Here is a 17,003-nt window from a genome sequence, read left to right as displayed (position 1 = left end):
TCCCAACAGGAAGGCTGAACAGCACCACAGCCCCGTTTCCTGAGTCTCACCCCCAAGCCACAGGGCACGAAACTGGAAAATCAAAAAACGTTTGGCTTTTGCAAAGCCTCTGGATTCTCCAGCTGACGGCTAGAGGTGGCTGCTAGCTGCCCAAGGCCCCGCAGCTCAGCCGTGCGGGGAGCCCAGGCCTGCCCAGAGAGGAGGCCGGCTGCCGGCCCTCCTCCACCACGAAGCGCTGTGGAAGCCTGGAGCCTACCTGCTCCGGACTCCTGCCCGGCCAGCCTGCCCCAGGTCTGGGCACTCTGCCACCCTCGGCGGGCAGCTGGAGGCCAGGCTGGCACGAGGACGTGCCACGAGGACGGGGCCCTCTCCCTCCAGCCCCGCGTGGGCCCCGCGGCCCGTCCTCCCCAGGAGCCAAGGCAGCCTCCCTCGCCCTTTCGCTGCCTCAAGGGAGTAAAGTGCCGGGAAGGAGCGGCCGAGGGCCAGTAACTGCACCACCCCCGGGGGCCGCGAGGCAGAGTTGCCCTCCTGGCACAGGCCACAGCGGGACACGGTCTGGGCAGTGGTGGCTGCCACTGCAGGACCCCCAGGTGGCCGTGGAAGACCCTGGCAGCCTCCCCACCAGAGCTCCTCCCGCCGGACCACATGCATCCCCCCGCTGTCCAGACGGGCTGTCCCTCTGGCCCTCTGGGAGGGGGGGCAGCGGGCGAGGCCCGGCAGGTGCCCTGCGCTGCCCGGAAGCCGGTGGTGGGCCCAGGCCCTCCCTGCCTGCTCTGAGCGTCCAGCAGGCCTCACCCCACGGCTCCAATCCCACACATCCCCCAGAACATTCGGACACGGCAGCCTGCCGAGGCTGGCGGCCCGGTGCCCACACCCCGAGGGCTCACCTGTCCCAGCTCCCGAGTGGACCACAGCGTCTGCAGGGTTTGTAGGAACAGCAGCGGGTCCCGGCCTGAGGGGACAAGACAAGGGCCGAGCAGGGGCTGAGAGGCAGGCGGGGGCCGAGGCCTGGGGGCTCCTGCAGACGCCGCCCGGCGCCCACGGCCCCCTGTGCCCTCTCTGCCCCTTCCCCAGGACCGTGGCCCGGCCACCCAGCAGGGCTGCCTCCCGCAGTGCCCACCGGGGTGGGCTTCCCCTGACAGCTCAGGGAGCCTGGCCTCAGATTTAAGCCGCGGTGGGTTCAGAGTGGCCGTGTGAGTGGGGAAGGGGCGTCGGCCGCCGGGGCTAAGTTGGCAGTACTGCCTTGGCCCCCCACGGGCAAGGCCCGCCCAGCGGGGTACGCCACCCATACACCCGTCCACTGCCCACCATGTCTGGCCTCTGGCCCCTGCCGAGGCCCCGAAGTGGTTCCGGCCTCTGTCTCCCCCGTCTCCCCTCTGCCCTGTCCCGGCCCCGGGTGAGCCCCGTGCAGACTGGCCACTCCCAAAAGCTTCCCCACCCCCATGGCCGCTGCTCCCTGAAGCCGCTGTCCCTGCTGCAGAACGGGGCGTGGAGTCATGACACAGGTGCCACTCAGCCCAGTGCGGGCCGGGACAGGGGAGGTCGGGGTCACCCTCCTGCTGGAAAAGGGTCAGTGCCAAGGAGAGCTGGCTGGCCCGCAAAGGTCGCTGCTGCCAGCTCTTGGCTTGGGAAAGAAAGCTGTTTCTGAGGCCAGGGGACCGGGGACCCAGCTCCGAGGTGCCCATGGCCACCAGCGCCCCCTGGCTGCGGGCCCGCCCCTGGGCCTCACGCTCCCTGCACGCCAGGCGGGGCTCCCGCCTCCCCAGAGCCTCCCTGCAGCCCTGCCAGCCTCGGCAGCACCTCCCGGGCCTAACCCGCTCCCCCACCCCAGCTCCCTGGCAGCTCGAGCCTTGAGGCCCAGCCCCTCCTTGCCTTGCAAGTTCTGCTTCAAAGGCCCGGGCGATGTAACCTTTCCAGCCCCGCTGAGAAATTACAGGCAAACCTTCCGGTTCTTTTTTTTTTTTTTAAACTGAATGACCACACTGTACGTATGTATGTTTTTATTTACCTGGCTGTGCCGGGTCTTAGTTGCGGCATGCGCGCGGGATCTAGTTCCCTGACCAGGGATCGAACCTGGGCCCCCTGCACTGGGAGCTCGGAGTATTAGCCTTCTGGTCCTTTTGTTCAGAACCGGCAGGCGCCAGGGCCCAGAGCCCAGGGAGGACGGGAAGGAAAGCAGCCAAGGGGGGTCTGGGCTCCTGGCATGCCCCCGACCCCAGCCCAGGAGGTGGGAGAAGCCCCTGGCACTTAGCCAGGACCTCAGCCACACCTCGCACATGGTGGGGGTCAGGGGTCAGGACCCCAGCCATGCCCTCACATGGTGTGGGTCGGGGTCAGGGGTCAGAGTCAGGACCTGATCATCAGTGCACACACTGGGGCAGGGGAGCCACTAATAGACTCTCCCGGCCAAATCTGGGGTATCAGGAGCCCAGGTGGCTTCACCTGCGAATCTATCCAAGAATCAGGGAGACGACGGCAACCTGCTGGCTCCTCGCAGGAAGCGGGACAGAGGGAAAGGCTGGGGACCCGAGCCACACCCTGGAGGACAGCCCCCAACGACACGGGCTCAGGGACGCGGACAAGACACCCGTGTACACCACAGGAGGGTCCGTCCCAGAAAACAAGGCTGGTTGGACAACTGAAGGTCCATCAGCCTGGTTTGCTAGTGAAATAAAAAACGAAAGTCACACGATGCTCTCAATAGATGCAGAACAAGCATCTCTTAAGGGAGAGTTCTAGTTATAATTTAAGAAATAACTCAGCAAACTTGAAGAGAAAGAACTTCCTTAACCAGACAAAAGGCTTCTATAAAAAACCCTCAGCGAACACAGAACTCAATGCTGCAAGCGTTCCCCGAAGACGGAAACACCAGGAGGATACCCACTGTGCATTCGACACCAGTGCAGAGCAGCAAGAAGGAAAAATTAAGGCCATAGAACTTAGACAGGAAAAAATAAAAGCATCAGCACTCTGATCAATAAACTCTGGTCCCTCCAGACAATGGAATATTATTCAGCACTAAAAAGACATGAGCCATCAAGCCAGGAAAAGACAGGGAGGGAACTTAAATGCAAATTACTAAGTGAGAGAAGCCAATCTGAAAAGGCTGCAGACTATGTACGTAGTATGATTCCAACTCTAGGACGTTCTGGAAAAGGCAGAACTATGGAGTCAGTATAAGGATCACGAGTTGCCGGGGGTTGGGGGTAGGGAGGATGAACAGGAGAGCACAGAGGGTCTTAGGGCAGAGAAACTACTCTATGAGCCTTCAATAGTAGATAACATGCCACTTTGCATTGTCCAAACCCACAGAACCTACAACACCAAGAGTGAGTCCCAAGGTAGACTACGGACTTTGGGTGATGACGGCGTGTCCAGGCAGGTCCCTCACTTGTCACAAGTGTCCCATCTGGTGGGGATGGTGATAACGGGGGAGGTGGTGCATGTGGGAGGGCCAGGGGTAGACGGGAAATCTCCACGTTCTTCTCCATTTTGCTGTGAACCGAAAACTGCTCTAAAAAATAGTCTTTAAAAATAAAAACAGGGACTTCCCTGGTGGTGCAGTGGTTGGGAGTCCGCCTGCCGATGCAGGGGACACGGGTTTGTGCCCCGGTCCGGGAAGATCCCACGTGCCACCGAGCGGCTGGGCCCGTGAGCCATGGCCACTGAGCCTGCGTGTCCGGAGCCTGTGCTCCGCAACGGGAGAGGCCATAACAGTAAGAGGCCTCCGTACCGCAAAAAAATAAAAAATAAAAAAATAAAAATAAAAATAAAATAAAAACAATACCCCAAAATGTCGTTACACACTGAACAAATGATTCATTTTTTAGAAAGCAATGAAGAATCTAAAGACCAGTATTAGAATTAATCGACGGACTTATTTCAGCATGGATGGTGAACACAGGCCAGTAGTAAGAAATCCATTGTTGGGACTTCCCTGGCGGTCCAGTGGTTAGGGCTCCGTGTTTCCATTGCAGGGGGCCCGGGTTCAATGCCTGGTTGGGGAACTAGGATCCCTCAAGCCACTTTGGTGTGGCCAAAAAAAAAAAAAAAAAAAAAAAAACAGAAAGAAGTCCACTGTTGCCTCCATACTAGCGACAGACAGAAATCAACATTTAAAAGATATCAGGTACAGTAACATAAAAAATTTCAAATTTCTTGGGATAAACGTAACAAAAGAAGTCCATGCAAAAAATATAAAATGTCATGGAGAGGGGCTTCCCTGGTGGCACAGTGATTAAGAATCCACCTCCCAGTGCAGGGGACACAGGTTCGAGCCCTGGTCTGGGAAGATCCCACGTGCCGCGGAGCAGCTAAGCCTGTGAGCCACAACTACTGAGCCTGCGCTCTGGAGCCCGTGAGCCACAACTGTTGAGCCTGCGTGCCACAGCTACTGAAGCCCGCGCGCCTAGAGCCCGTGCTCTGCAACAAGAGAAGCCACTGCAATGAGAAGCCCGTGCACCGCAACAAAGAGGAGCCCCCGCTCATGGCAACTAGAGAAAAGCCCGCGCGCAGCAACGAAGACCCAACACGGCAAGAAAGAAAGAAAAGGAAGGAAGGAAGAGAAAGAAAATGAAAAAAAATCTAACTTAAAAAAAATATATATTAAAAAAAAAAAAGACTCGAACTCCCACGGCCAGCTGGGCTGCTGCTCCCTGCCCTGCGCGAGCCCCGCTGGGGCCCCGGGAGCGCTCCCCACATGTGCTGCGGCTCAGGCTCTAATGCATGGGGGCCGAGAACCAGGGGGAGGCCAGAGGGCCCAGCTGTAGCACTAAGGTGGCCCGCCCTCTGCCCTGTGCCCTCCGTCCTCGAGCTTCACCCCGCCCACCAGACACCCAGAGCTGCGGGGCTGCCTCCAGGGCTGCTCCTGACGGGCACAGGAGGGACGCAGGGACACGAAGGGCCGGACAGACAGACACCAAGCAGCTAATTTAGTCACCTTCACTCAGGAAAGATGCGTTCTAGAAGAAAATCCAGCTGCCAGGTTAACTCTATAAAGACCTCTGTTACTTGCTACCATAGAGCTGGTGGTAAGAAATGAAATGGATACTTTTTCCTGGTGGAACTGGGGGCTGAGCTGGACCGTGGACAGCTGGCCTCCCTCAGGGAGCCACCCAGAGCCCCTCCGCCCCTGGGCCCTCCTCGCGTGACCCCGTGACCTGGCCCTGTGGACACTCAGGGTCTGGATGGGTCAAGGCTCCTACAGCTGGTCTGTCGTCCAACTCGGCACCAGCCAGAGGCAGCACCAGACGGGCCGAGCCCCGGCTGCCTGGACCACACCCGCCTGTCAGCAGGCGGCCTGAAAGCCCAGCGGAGCAGCCAGGATGCCTGCAGCCACCCCCGGGCGGCGGCTGGCAGGCAGAGGCCCTGCCCATGAGCAGAGCAGAGGGGCCAGAGAAGGGGCTGCAGCAGGAGCCCCACCAGTCTGCAGACCTGGCAGCACCTCCAAAGGCCAGCAGGCTCCCTGCCGCCCGCGCATGGCCAGGACAGGGACACACAGCCCCTCTGCAGAGGCGGGGACTGCCACTATCTCCAGCCCACCGTCGGTCCTCTGGCCTCTGGTCTGGGTTCCGTACGCGGCTGGGAGGGGCTCGAGCCCCGAGCCGGGGTGCAGCCAGGACAGAGCTACGGGTGAGGAGACGGAGCCAAGCCCCTCGGAGCCCCCACCCTGCGCCCACACCCAGCGGGCCGTGTACTTCTGGCCACGCCAGGCTGCCCACCTGGGAAGTGCGGTGCCAAGGTCTTGCTTCATCCAGCAAACCACCCACCCCAGAGACTGACCGCCTGTCCCCAGCACAGGTGCTCAAACATCAGGCCACACAGCCGTGGGAGGAGAAAAAGACAGCATGGACACCAGCAAGGGAAAGGCAAGCTCTTGCTGCTTGGGGACCCGACCGCACACCTGGAGGCCCCAGGAAGCAGCGAGAAGGGACCTCCAGCAAACGGGCCCACCCAGGTGGGTGCATGGGAACCGACAGGAAACCTCCGGGTTTCACTAGCAAATCGGAAAATCTGATGCAAGAAAAGGTGCTATGAACAACTGGACTTTAAAAAGATGACATGCCTAGTTTTAAAAAGTAATAAAAATGTGCAAAATCTATTTTTAAAAGCACTGTTGAGTGTGGCACAGTGGTTAAGAATCCGCCTGCCAGTGCAGGGGACACGGGTTCGAGCCCTGGTCCGGGAAGATCCCACATGCCGCGGAGCAACTAAGCCCGTGCGCCACAACTACTGAGCCTGCGCTCTAGAGCCTGCGCGCCACAACTACGGAGCCCACGTGCTGCTACTACTGAAGCCTGCGTGCCTGGAGCCCATGCCCTGCAACAAGAGAAGCCACCACAATGAGAAGCCCATGCACCACAGTGAAGAGTAACCCCCGCTCGCCGCAACTAGAGAAAGCCCGCGTGCAGCAGTGAAGACCCAGCACAGCCAAAGATAGTAAATAAATTAAAAAAAAAAAAGCACTGCTGAAGACAGAGAACAGAGAGAAAGGCAACGGGCCCCAAACAAGAGGTTCGTCTCTCAGGATCCCAGATTCTGTGGGTCAGGAATTTAGACGGGCTCCTCCCCAGGGCCTCAGGCACACACCTGAGCCTGGCTCCCAGGGCAAGGGCGGAGGCAGACCCCACCTTGTGGGAGGGCGCTGCGGGCGTGCGGCCCTGCCTGACACTGGGATGAGATGGCGCCAGATGCCTCTTTGTCCAACCACAAACGTAATGAAACCCAGTAAAAACAGCAATGGATTTCTGTAGAAGCAAACAAGCTATTCGGACGTCTACATGGAAAATAAACAAGAAACGAGAGAAAAGCAACGAGAGGTTTAGTCCTGCCAGATCAGCAGGTCATCACACCACCGCCATCAAACAGCGTGATGCAGGCAGGCGAACAGAGCAGAGCGCTGGGAGACGCCCAGCATGGGGAACTCAGTGTTGCTGGCTGTCCCAGCGGCCCTCTAGCGTGGATTGGACCCACTCCTAATCTCTCACAGCAAAATGAATTCCACTGGGTCAAAGACTGAAAAGGATCACAGCTAACGTCTCCGCCGCACACACGCCGGCAGTGTTTCATTCCCAGATGGAGCTAAGTATAGGGCGACAACTATTTTTCTCAGGTAAGGAAACGGAAAGGTATGTAACTTGCCCACGGTCACACAGCCAGCAAGGTGGGTGCTGTGTCGCCTGTTTTCACAGCCTCCCTCAGGTCACAGCCCAAGGATGGTTCCACGGCCCCAGGGGCTGGGGGGCCCCCCACCCCAGCCCTGACACACAGAGGGCCAGGCCTGGAGGCTCTGGGTACTGCACGAGCCTGTGAGGGGCGGTGGGGCGGGGACCAGGCTTCCTGGCCAGGGCTTGCCTGCCTCTCCCTCCATGCTGAGAAGTGATTCAGCTCTGTCTGCCTGACTTTTGAATTTCCCAAGGAAGGGGGATCCACTGCTGCCCGAGATCCTGGGACCTGCTGGACTTCAGCATGCAGCTTTTCTGATTCAGCTACACTTGCTCACCCAAAGGCCACGATTTCAGGAGAAAAACAATTTTTGACCCCAGTTGACTTCTCAGTTGGAGAATGTTTTCTTGTTCCCAGAAGAGGGGAGGACGGGAGGGAAGAGCCGCAGGTCTTCCCCGGCCTGTCCCTTCCCCTCTTGCCCCCAGCATCAGGACAGGCGGGGGAGGGTGGCATCCAGATGGTCCAGGACAAGCCGAGGCCCTGGGGCCTCGGGTGTCAGAGTCCGGGGGCTACAGATGAGGAGGGTCCTGCTCTTGGCAAAACCAGCAGAGGCGCCAGAAGCATCCTGGGGGAGGTACCCAGATCCTGGTGGAGAGATGCCCACTGAAGAGGGCTTCCCTGGCCTGAGGTCACGCACAGCAGAAGGCCAGGGGCTGTGTCTGAAGTCCAGTCACAACAGGGTGGTGTCAGGGCCTGAAGCCTCTGCACGTTGGGGACAGAGGTGGGGAAAAGCACGGTCTGAAGGTCTGGGGAATTGTGAGCAGAAAAGGAGCCCATCGTGGGCGGCTGCGGGTGCCTGGGCGCCCCCCTGGAGACTCTGCTTGGAGCAGGCGGTGTGCACCTGCGGAGGACCCCACAGGAGAGGGGGGGCCGACTCCACAAGCCTCTCAGGACCCTGGGGTGGGTGAGCAGAGGTTGGGAAGAGGCCTCAGGTTCCCCACCACCTGCAAGAAGGGGCAGCGCTTTGCTTACTGGCTGGGGGCTCTCCCTCCCACCCCTGTGCCCACCAGAGGACCCCAGCCTGGCACAGGGACGGCCCCCCAGGATGCCAGGGGCCAGCAGGGAGGGGCGCCCCACTCTCCAACCGGACACCCGATCCCGGCCTGGGAGGAGCCCCTCCTTCTCCGGCCTCGGTCTCCTCTTGCACATCACCGCCTGTCCTCGGCGGGGCAAGAGCAGGCTCCACGTGGCTCCGCGTCTGCCCTGCCCCCGACACCCACCGAACACAGGAGACACTCAGAAAGAAAGCCTCCCGGAGCCCACAGACACCACTGCGAGGAGTTCGGGGCTCTTGGAGGAGAAATGGGGGCCAGCGCCTCAGCTCTCTTGGGGCCAGAGACCACGTGGGATCCTGGGGCGCCCGAGCTGAACGTGCCAGTCTGGGGGCCCTCACTCTTCAGACACCGCCCAGCCCCCTCATCCTCTCTCCTTCTTGGCAGGACCGATAAGATGCCTTGTGTCCGTCCACACTTGGTGTGGGGCGCAGAGCCAGGCTCCAGAGAGAACCCCGCCGTTTCCACCAGCCCCCTGCACCCAGCTTCACCCACACTTCAGTGTGGGCTCCCTGAAGTGTCCGTCCAGTCATGGCCAACCCTCGGAGTCAGACATCAGGCAAGTGGCCGGCAGGCGGTCCACTGCAGGACCACGAGGCCACATTTCCCAGGGCAGAGGGAGGTGCCCGCCGTGGCCCTCAGGACAGGAAGGCCGTGGTAGCAGCCACCTGCCTGCTCCCATCCACAACTGAGGCCTCTCCACATGTCCCAGGCCCCCAGAAAGCCCCATCGCCTGGACGCCTCCCACCTGGGGTCCCTGCCCGGTGCACAGGCATGTACCTGTACACAGACCCCGCCCACACCCACCCATGCCCAGTCCTGACAAGTGCAGCCAGGCTGGACCTGGGCCATGAGGGGTGCAGACTCACCCATGGGGACACACTCACCACCAGCTGGGTCACCAGCAGTGTCACCAGCAGCAGGCTCTCCGGCGGGCTCTCCAGGCTCCATCCTCAGCGGAAGGCGGGGAGCTGCTCGAGGGACCAGTGGAGAGGGACAGTTAGGCTGCGGGCTCCACACAGCAGGGAATGGGCCCTGACGGGCAGCCATGCAGGGCCCACCTCTGTGCCTGGTGGGGGGCGCTCAGGCGGCCTCAGCGTCCCCAGCTGGACCCGGGACACGTAGCACTAACCTCAGGGGTGGACCCACCGTGAGGACCCCTGAGCCAGCCCATACGGGCACACCCAGCTCTAAATCATCCAGGCTGGCAACAAAGTGGTACCATTCCCAGGCGGCCAACGGGCTCCTGCCAATGTGTATTTTATACAAGACACTTTTCCACATTTACGGAGATCGTCTAGTTTTTCCTCCGTTGCGGTGTGATTTATGTCACGGGGACACACACGCCACCTCCTGTGTAAACCTGAGTCCTGACACAGGCCTGGAGGGGAGAGCCCTTGGAGCTTTCTCCTCCCCAACTCCCACAAGCTTTTAGCTATTCTTTTGGACGTTTACATTCACATCTCTCACCAACACGCTGATACGGTCGTTTCCTGAGTGTCCGGTCTTACACCTAACTGACCAAGCTCAAGGTGAGAATTCACTGTCACGCCCCAGCCGCCCAAACCCCGAAAGCCCCTGAAACAGCTCTCCGGGCATCTTCTGCTGACACACTATTTGCAGGAGACAGGAGCATAGCAGGGCTGAGCTGGGGTGAACTCTGGATACTTTCCTGCCTTGTTCAGTCTGCTCCAAACTTGTGCTCCGGCCATGCAGACTGACTAGTGTCAGGCCAGCCCTCCCACCACAGACAACGTCCACCAGACACGTTTTAGGTCGCCGACTTCTGGACAATAGGCTGTGCACGACGGGTGATGCCCAGGGTGGGGGGCCCAGGGATGGGCCGGCTCCCAGCTGGGGGCGACCTCCCAACTGAGACCATGACACGGAACCTGGTGAGCAGAGCATCCTTCCGGTGGAGGAGGAGGCCGCGCATCTGTGGGCCAGGGCACCAGCTGGAGGGGTCATTCAGGGCCAGACGTGCAGGTGAGCAATGCAGGATCCCCAGGGCTCCCAGAGGCAGCAGTCCCCAGGCCGAGAGTTCGACAGGGGCACTAACAGTCAAGCAACGCTGCACACTCTGGGCTCCAGCCCAGCGACCGTGGCAAGTGAGCCCCACCGTAGACCAACTGCCGAAATCTAAAACCAAGCCCCAGTAAAATCCAAGGAACAGGGCTTCCCTGGTGGTGCAGTGGTTAAGAATCCGCCTGCCAATGCAGGGGGCACGGGTTCGAGCCCTGCTCCGGGAAGATCCCACGTGCCACGGAGCAACTAAGCCCGTGTGCCACAACTACTGAGCCTGTACGCCACAACTACTGGGCTCACATGCCACAACTACTGAAACCTGCGCGCCTAGAGCCTGTGCTCCACAACAAGAGAAGCCACGGGGATGAGAAGCCCGCGTGCAGCAACAAAGACCCGATGCAACCAGAAAAAAAAGAAATAAGAAAATCCATGGAGCGCTTTGTATGTTGAGTCCCATCAAGATAAAGATCCACCCTAACAAAATGTCAAGACATGCCCCCCTAGTTCAAGGTAATCAGTGAGAAATTAACTGTTTACTAGAACAAAGTTCAACATTCTTCAGTGGAAGGTAACGATCCAGAGTCTCTACAATGTAACATTTACAATGTTCTGTACATAATATAAAAGTCACAAGGCCTGCAAATAAGAGGAAAATATGACCCACACTCAAGGGGAGAAAAATACAGCAAAGCACATAATGGAAAGCAACTCCGAGGCAGCTCAGAGGTTGAATTTAGAAAAGACTTTAACACAACTATTGTAACTATTCAAAGAATGGGTGAACAACACGTTCAAAAAGTTAAAGGAAAATGTGGTCTTAAATGAGTAAACAAGAGAGGGACAAATGGAAATTACATGAAACTACATAAGAGAACCAAATGGCAGCTCTCCAATAAAAAGTATAATAACTGAAACGCAAAATCCACTGATTGGGTTTGACTGCAGATTGGAGATGGCAGATTACAGAGTCAGTGAATCTTTAGACAGACCAACAGAAACTATCCTATCTAAAGAACGGGGGAAAGATTAAAGAAAAAATAACACGACTTCTTCCCTGCTGGATTTCCTGCAAGGCCATCATTAACAGGACTCTGACAGCATCATAACACCTCCCCAGGATGTTCAGACAAGCCTGGAAGTCTGTCACTTGTTCCCAGAGACATCCCTTCTCAAGTCCCTGCCCTCCTGTCTCAATCTGGATGGCTGCTCTCTAGCCCGGTGGCACAGCTGCTGCCCTAGGGCTCCCTCCCCAACTTCTCTCCTGGTGCGTCCGGCACTTCCTGATTTCTGAGCCTTCATCTTTCTCAGTTTTCCTCCTGGTTCTAGAGGAACACATTCTCCACGAGCTTCCTGAGAAGAACTGCAAGGGAGGGCCATTTAACCGGTCTTTGGTTGTCTGGAAATGTCTTCACTGGGCACTAAGCCTTGGCTGGAAGGCTGGCTGTGCACGGGCTGTAGGTGAGAGGCCGCCCCCAGGTATGTGACGGTGATGGTCCTTCCCGCTCCTGACGTTGGTGCTGAGAGCTCTGGACCACCCTGACACTCGACCGTAGGTAGGACGCTGCTCTTCCCCTCCCCGGGGACCTTCCCCTGACAGCACCCAGGTGTCAGCAGGACGGACGGCTGGGGCAGGGTCCGCTAGGCATGCTCACGTCCGTCAGTCCTGGGAAACGTCCTCATGTTTTCCGGGATTATGTCCTGGCCTCCCTGCTGTCCATTCTCTCCTCCTGGAATTCCTCTGACTTGGATGTTAGGCTTCCTGTAAGAACCTCTAATTTTCTTATCTTTCCTCTTCTCTGCCTCTGGGGGAGACTTCCTGAACTTTATTTTGCAATCCTTTCATTGATTATTCATTTCCACTATCACAATTTTAATAATAGCCAAGAGTCCTTTCCTGAGGGCCTGGTGGCCTCCACACGCTCCGTTGGTCGGTACTGAAGCCCCGCCCTGTTCACAGCCCCTTTTTCCTCCAGAGTCTGGGGGCTGCTGCTCACACCGGAGAGGAGGCCCTGGACGGCTGCTTGGGAACCTGGGGGGGTACCCGGGAAGAGCCCCACTGTGGGTAACAGGGGCCTGGGAGACCAGTCTGTCTGTCTGTCGGGAAGGAATTCTCCCTTCCCCACCTGGGGTCTCGGTCCCCACCCCACGCAGACCTCCCCAAGGCCCTGTTTCCAGCCTGGAGCCTCCCCGGCTCTGCAGCCAGGCTCGGCCAAGCCGTGGGCTCTGCTTTCCCAGCCTGCAAGGCCCCTCTTCCTCCTCTCTGCCCTCAAGCACGTTGGCTTTTCTAATGTCTTTACTGTCATTGTAATGGAGCTCGAGTGGGGCAGGTAGGCCCCTGTGCACAGGCACCCCGCCCCTTGCCGGGCCCTAACCCCAGACGCTCCTTCCCACCTCCTACCCCAAGTCTGATCGAACCCTGGGGGGCCTGCCACTCCAGGAGGCTGGGGTCTCTAAACGGAGACCCACCCCCACCGCACACCCTCTTTGGGTGGCCGGGGGGCGCACCGTCCTCCCAGCTGCTGAGTTCCCGCCAGGGAAGGGAGTGCAGCGCCCCCAGCTGGTCTCTGGGCCCTTCTGCTGGCGTTGCTGTCCCAGGGCGCGTGACCACAGCTGTTCCGTCCACACCGAGGCCCCAGCCGGGGCGCTTGTCCCGCACGTAGCAGGGGTGTCGCTCACGGCCCTCACGGCCGCTGTCCCGTGAAGCCCGCCCGGTCACGGTCTCTGATGGGGCCGATGTCTGGCCCTCTTCTGCAGGCCTTTCCTGGGGGTCCCGGAGCGGGCGCTGAGGGGCGGTCCAACCCCATGGCCCACTGACGGGCCTCCCCGGGGACAGGAGTTCCCGGAGGCCCCGCGGTGAGCACCACCTGGCAGTTTTCAAACTTTCTTTAAATCAGAGTCACCAAATACGACTCGTGTAGCGTTGTGACTTTTGCCGGAAGGGGCTAAGCTGAGCCAAATCCCTGCAAGGAGCCCTGGCACGCGACCAGCTCTCCACTCGCCCCAGAGGCTCCTGCTTCCCTACCTGAGCGGGGAGCCCCAGCCCAGCAGCAAACCCACCTAGAAACAGACTCAAAGCCAAGGAGGGCACAGGGGAGTCCCCAGAGAGACACAGCCTGCAGGTCGGATTGCCTTCTCCTGAGAGCTGGGACCCACCTGGGAGCCTCCCCGGGCGTCTACCTAAAAGCCTACCTGTAAACCTACTTGGGCGTCTACCTGAGAGCTACCTGGGAGATGACCTGGCCTGCCACAGGTTCTGGGGTGATCAGGGCCCCCAGATGTGCCTGCCCCATGTCCACCAGCCTCCTGCTTGGCACGCTGACCAACCTGGCCCAAGGCAGATGCCCCCTGGACGCCCCCCCCAGCCAGGCCCAAGGGGATCCAGCAGGCCCAGTGGGGGAAAGAGGACTCCTCAGCAGGGTCACCCTCCCAGAGATGCTGCCGCCTCCAGACAGAGCGCCCCCCACGTCCACCACAGCCCAGCCCCACAGAGAAGTAGAAGGGGAGTACAGAGCGGGTGCTCGTGGGCACGTGCCCCCGCCCGGCCCGACTGTGCCCAGAGACCCCTCATGCCCAAAGGAGGCCAAGCCAGGCAGGAGCCCAGCTTGCTCATGAGCCGGGCTGGGGGCACGTTCTTCAGGCCGGTCGCCCCTTCTCAAAGCAGCTTTGTGAGCGGGCGGGGCAGGGGCAGCAGAGCCTGACACCCCACGGGCGCCCAGAGGACCTGGGAAGGGCAGCGAGGAGTGGACGATTCACTGTTCCCGACCCGAAGCTGCCCTTCAAGCAGCCCAGCGAGGAGAGCCAAGGACCCCGCAAAGGATCACGTTGCCGGCCCAGGCCCGGGCCCCCCGTCCGCCTGACCGTCTGCCCACCGGCCCAGGCGAGCACAGAGCACGAGGCATCCTCTCCGCACCACGGAGAGTGACGGAGTGACCTTTAGAGAGGTCAGCACAGCATTCTGGCCTGGGCGCCAGATCCTGCTTCCTTTGTCATTTTTCTGTGTCGTTTCCCACAACCGCGGGAGCGCTGGCTGGGTGTGCCCCGGGTACCCTTTGCCCTCCATCGCGCGGCAGGTGGTGGAGGAGGGTGGTAAGGGCGGCCTCCCAGCCCCCTCTCCCCACCTGCTGTAAGCGCAGAACGCACACGGGGGGACAGCAGAAAGGGTCTCAGTACTGACTTCTGTGTATCCAGTACGTGTTGGAATAGTAACATGTTGCGTATGCCGGGGTTAAATAAAATATATCACTAAAGTTAATTTCGCCTCTTTCTTTTTATAGAAAATGTAAAACCACACGTGTGACTCACGTAGTTGTGCTGGACACACTGGTCTTGACTGAGGAAAGCAGCTGACCACACGGGAGAGCGGCCCTGCAGGCGGCCGGACGGCTCTCTACTGCCATCCCGGGCCCTCGGGGCAGGACGAGGGGACACCGGACCCCCAGCTGCCACCCCCCACAACAGCTACAGAGAGACTTACCCTACTGCCCCCAATCCCAAATGCAGAGCCACCCAGGACCCCCAGAGACATGGGGGGTGCAAAGCCTGGGCCCTGCAGATGTGGCCACTCAGGCCGCTTCAGTTAAATAACAGCGCTAACTTGAAAGCCATTCAAACTGAATTAAACTTTTGTGCGTACATCTCAGTGATTTTTTTAAAGCTTTGTTGAGGTGTAATTCACATACCATGGAATTGACTTTTTTTTTTTTTTTTTTTTTGTGGTTCGCGGGCCTCTCACTGTCGCGGCCCCTCCCGTTGCCGGGCACAGGCTCCGGACGCGCAGGCTCAGCGGCCAGGGCTCACGGGCCCAGCCGCTCCGTGGCACGTGGGATCCTCCCGGACCGGGGCACAAACCCGCGTCCCCTGCATCCGCACGCGGACTCTCAACCACTGCGCCACCAGGGAAGCCCGGAATTGACTCTTTTAAAGTATACAATTCAGTGTTTCTAGTATATTCAGGCACGTGTAACCATCACCCCTAATGCAGAGCCTGTCATCACCCCAAAAGATTGCCCGTCCCCGCCAGCAGTCACCCATCCTGGCCCCCCGACCTCCTGCACCCATGACCCTGTTCCTGTCCCTGTGGCTTTGCCTGTTCAGGACGCTTCGTGCACATGGAGCCATAATATACGTCCTTTCTTGTCTGGCTCCTTCCACTCAGCATGATGTTTTAGAGGTTCATCCACACCGCGGCATCTCAGCTGGGTAACGAGCCACGGTCCTGGCCGCGGACACGTCTGTGGGCAGGGAGTGCCGGGCCAGACGCAGCTGGTGTTTAACTCTCGGGGAACCCGCGGACTCTTCCAGGGCAGCTGCCTTGGGAAACTACCCCCCACTCCCCTGAGTTCTTGCCAACACTGGCCGACCTCTTAGTCCCTCCATCCCAGAGGTGTGATTTTTAACTTACTGATTTGACTTAACGATTGTTCCTTTCTTTAAAAATTAAGGTCGCCAACTTTAAACACCAAGGGTCACTGCGATGGTGCCACACTGAGTTGAGTTTCTCCTGCAGCACAAAGGAACCAGCCCTGGGAGTCTCGGCCAGAAGGCTCTTCGGGACCCTTTCTCACCAGGTGCCAGACTGCAGTGGGGGCAGGGGGCAGAGGTCAGGGGTCACCGCCATTCGGATGGGCTTTCCTGCCCCCTGCCTGCTCTGACTGAGGGCCTCCTGACGGCCAGAAACGAGGTAGAAATTGGAGGAATGACGAATGGCTAGTTAAAAACCACATTTCACATTAAATATTTAATGTCACGGGGACAAATCCTTCCAGTGTGTCACGAAGCTGTGTGTCACCAAAGCGGCCACATCGGAACAAAGGCCCGTGGGCCTCAACCCACTTGGCACCGGGGGGCACCCGCCACTCCTCTGGGTTTTCTCTTTTACTTTTTGTGTTTTCTAAATATTATACAATGAACACACTCCGCTTTGTATTCATGAAAAAAAAAGAAATCAAACCACAGATGTTATTCTTAAAAGTTGAAATAAACTACGATGGAATCTTAGCTTTACAGGGGATGCCAGCCACCCGCCCGCCCAGATGCCTGGGGGTCGGAGCTGCAGAGCCGGCAGCTTGTGTCGCTGGCTGTCCGTGACCACCAGACACATCTGCTGTCTCAAGCGGCGGCCAGGGGTCCTGACTCAGGCTCCCAGGGCTGCAGCCAGGACTGGTGGGGAGCCCGGGGGCCCACGTCCCAGACGGCGGGAACTTCTAAGCCCACCTGCTCTCCGCTCACTGCCTGCTCCAGTCTCCTGCTTCCCCCAGGCCCGTTCTCATAGGAGGCCTCGATTTCTTGAGGAGGTTTTCATTTATTACCATAACATCAGGGCGATCGGTGTAAATCTTGTTTATGTGTGTGGTTCTCGCCTTTCATGAATGTTCAGCAAGTTTTTACGACTCTTTTGTTTTCCCTTAATTAGTCTTATCAAAAGTTTATTTCATTGGTCTTTTCAAAGAACTAGATTTTGGGGAATTCCCTGGAGGTCCAGTGGTTAGGACTTGTTGCTTTCACTGCCGAGGGCCTGGGATGGATCCCTGGTCAGGTAACTAAGATCCCACAAGCCGCTTGGTGTGGCCGAAACGAAAACAAAAACAAAAACACAAAGAACTGGCTTTTGCTTTTGTACCTCCTGATTTAATTATTTAATTAAACTTTCTTCTTTTCTTTTTGAGTTATATATATATTTTTTCAGATTCTTTTCTATTACAG

General features: G+C 58.6%; 1 protein-coding gene across 3 annotated transcripts in view; it reads right to left on the bottom strand.

Annotated features, from left to right (window-relative positions):
- EXD3 (exonuclease 3'-5' domain containing 3) overlaps positions 1-17,003 on the bottom strand; it is a 73,940-nt gene that overhangs the window by 50,465 nt on the left and 6,472 nt on the right. For all 3 annotated transcript variants that reach the window (XM_067040230.1, XM_067040233.1, XM_067040232.1), the window contains exons 3-4: positions 9,164-9,247; positions 888-952 (exon numbers count right to left, since the gene is read on the bottom strand). In XM_067040230.1, the coding sequence (XP_066896331.1) occupies positions 888-952; positions 9,164-9,227 (129 nt within the window). In that variant the 5' untranslated portion in view covers positions 9,228-9,247. The remainder of the gene's footprint in view (positions 1-887; positions 953-9,163; positions 9,248-17,003) is intronic.

This window comes from Kogia breviceps, chromosome 8, assembly GCF_026419965.1.
Source record: "Kogia breviceps isolate mKogBre1 chromosome 8, mKogBre1 haplotype 1, whole genome shotgun sequence".
Lineage (NCBI taxonomy): Eukaryota > Metazoa > Chordata > Mammalia > Artiodactyla > Physeteridae > Kogia > Kogia breviceps.
This window is presented reverse-complemented; position numbering and strand designations above follow the sequence as displayed.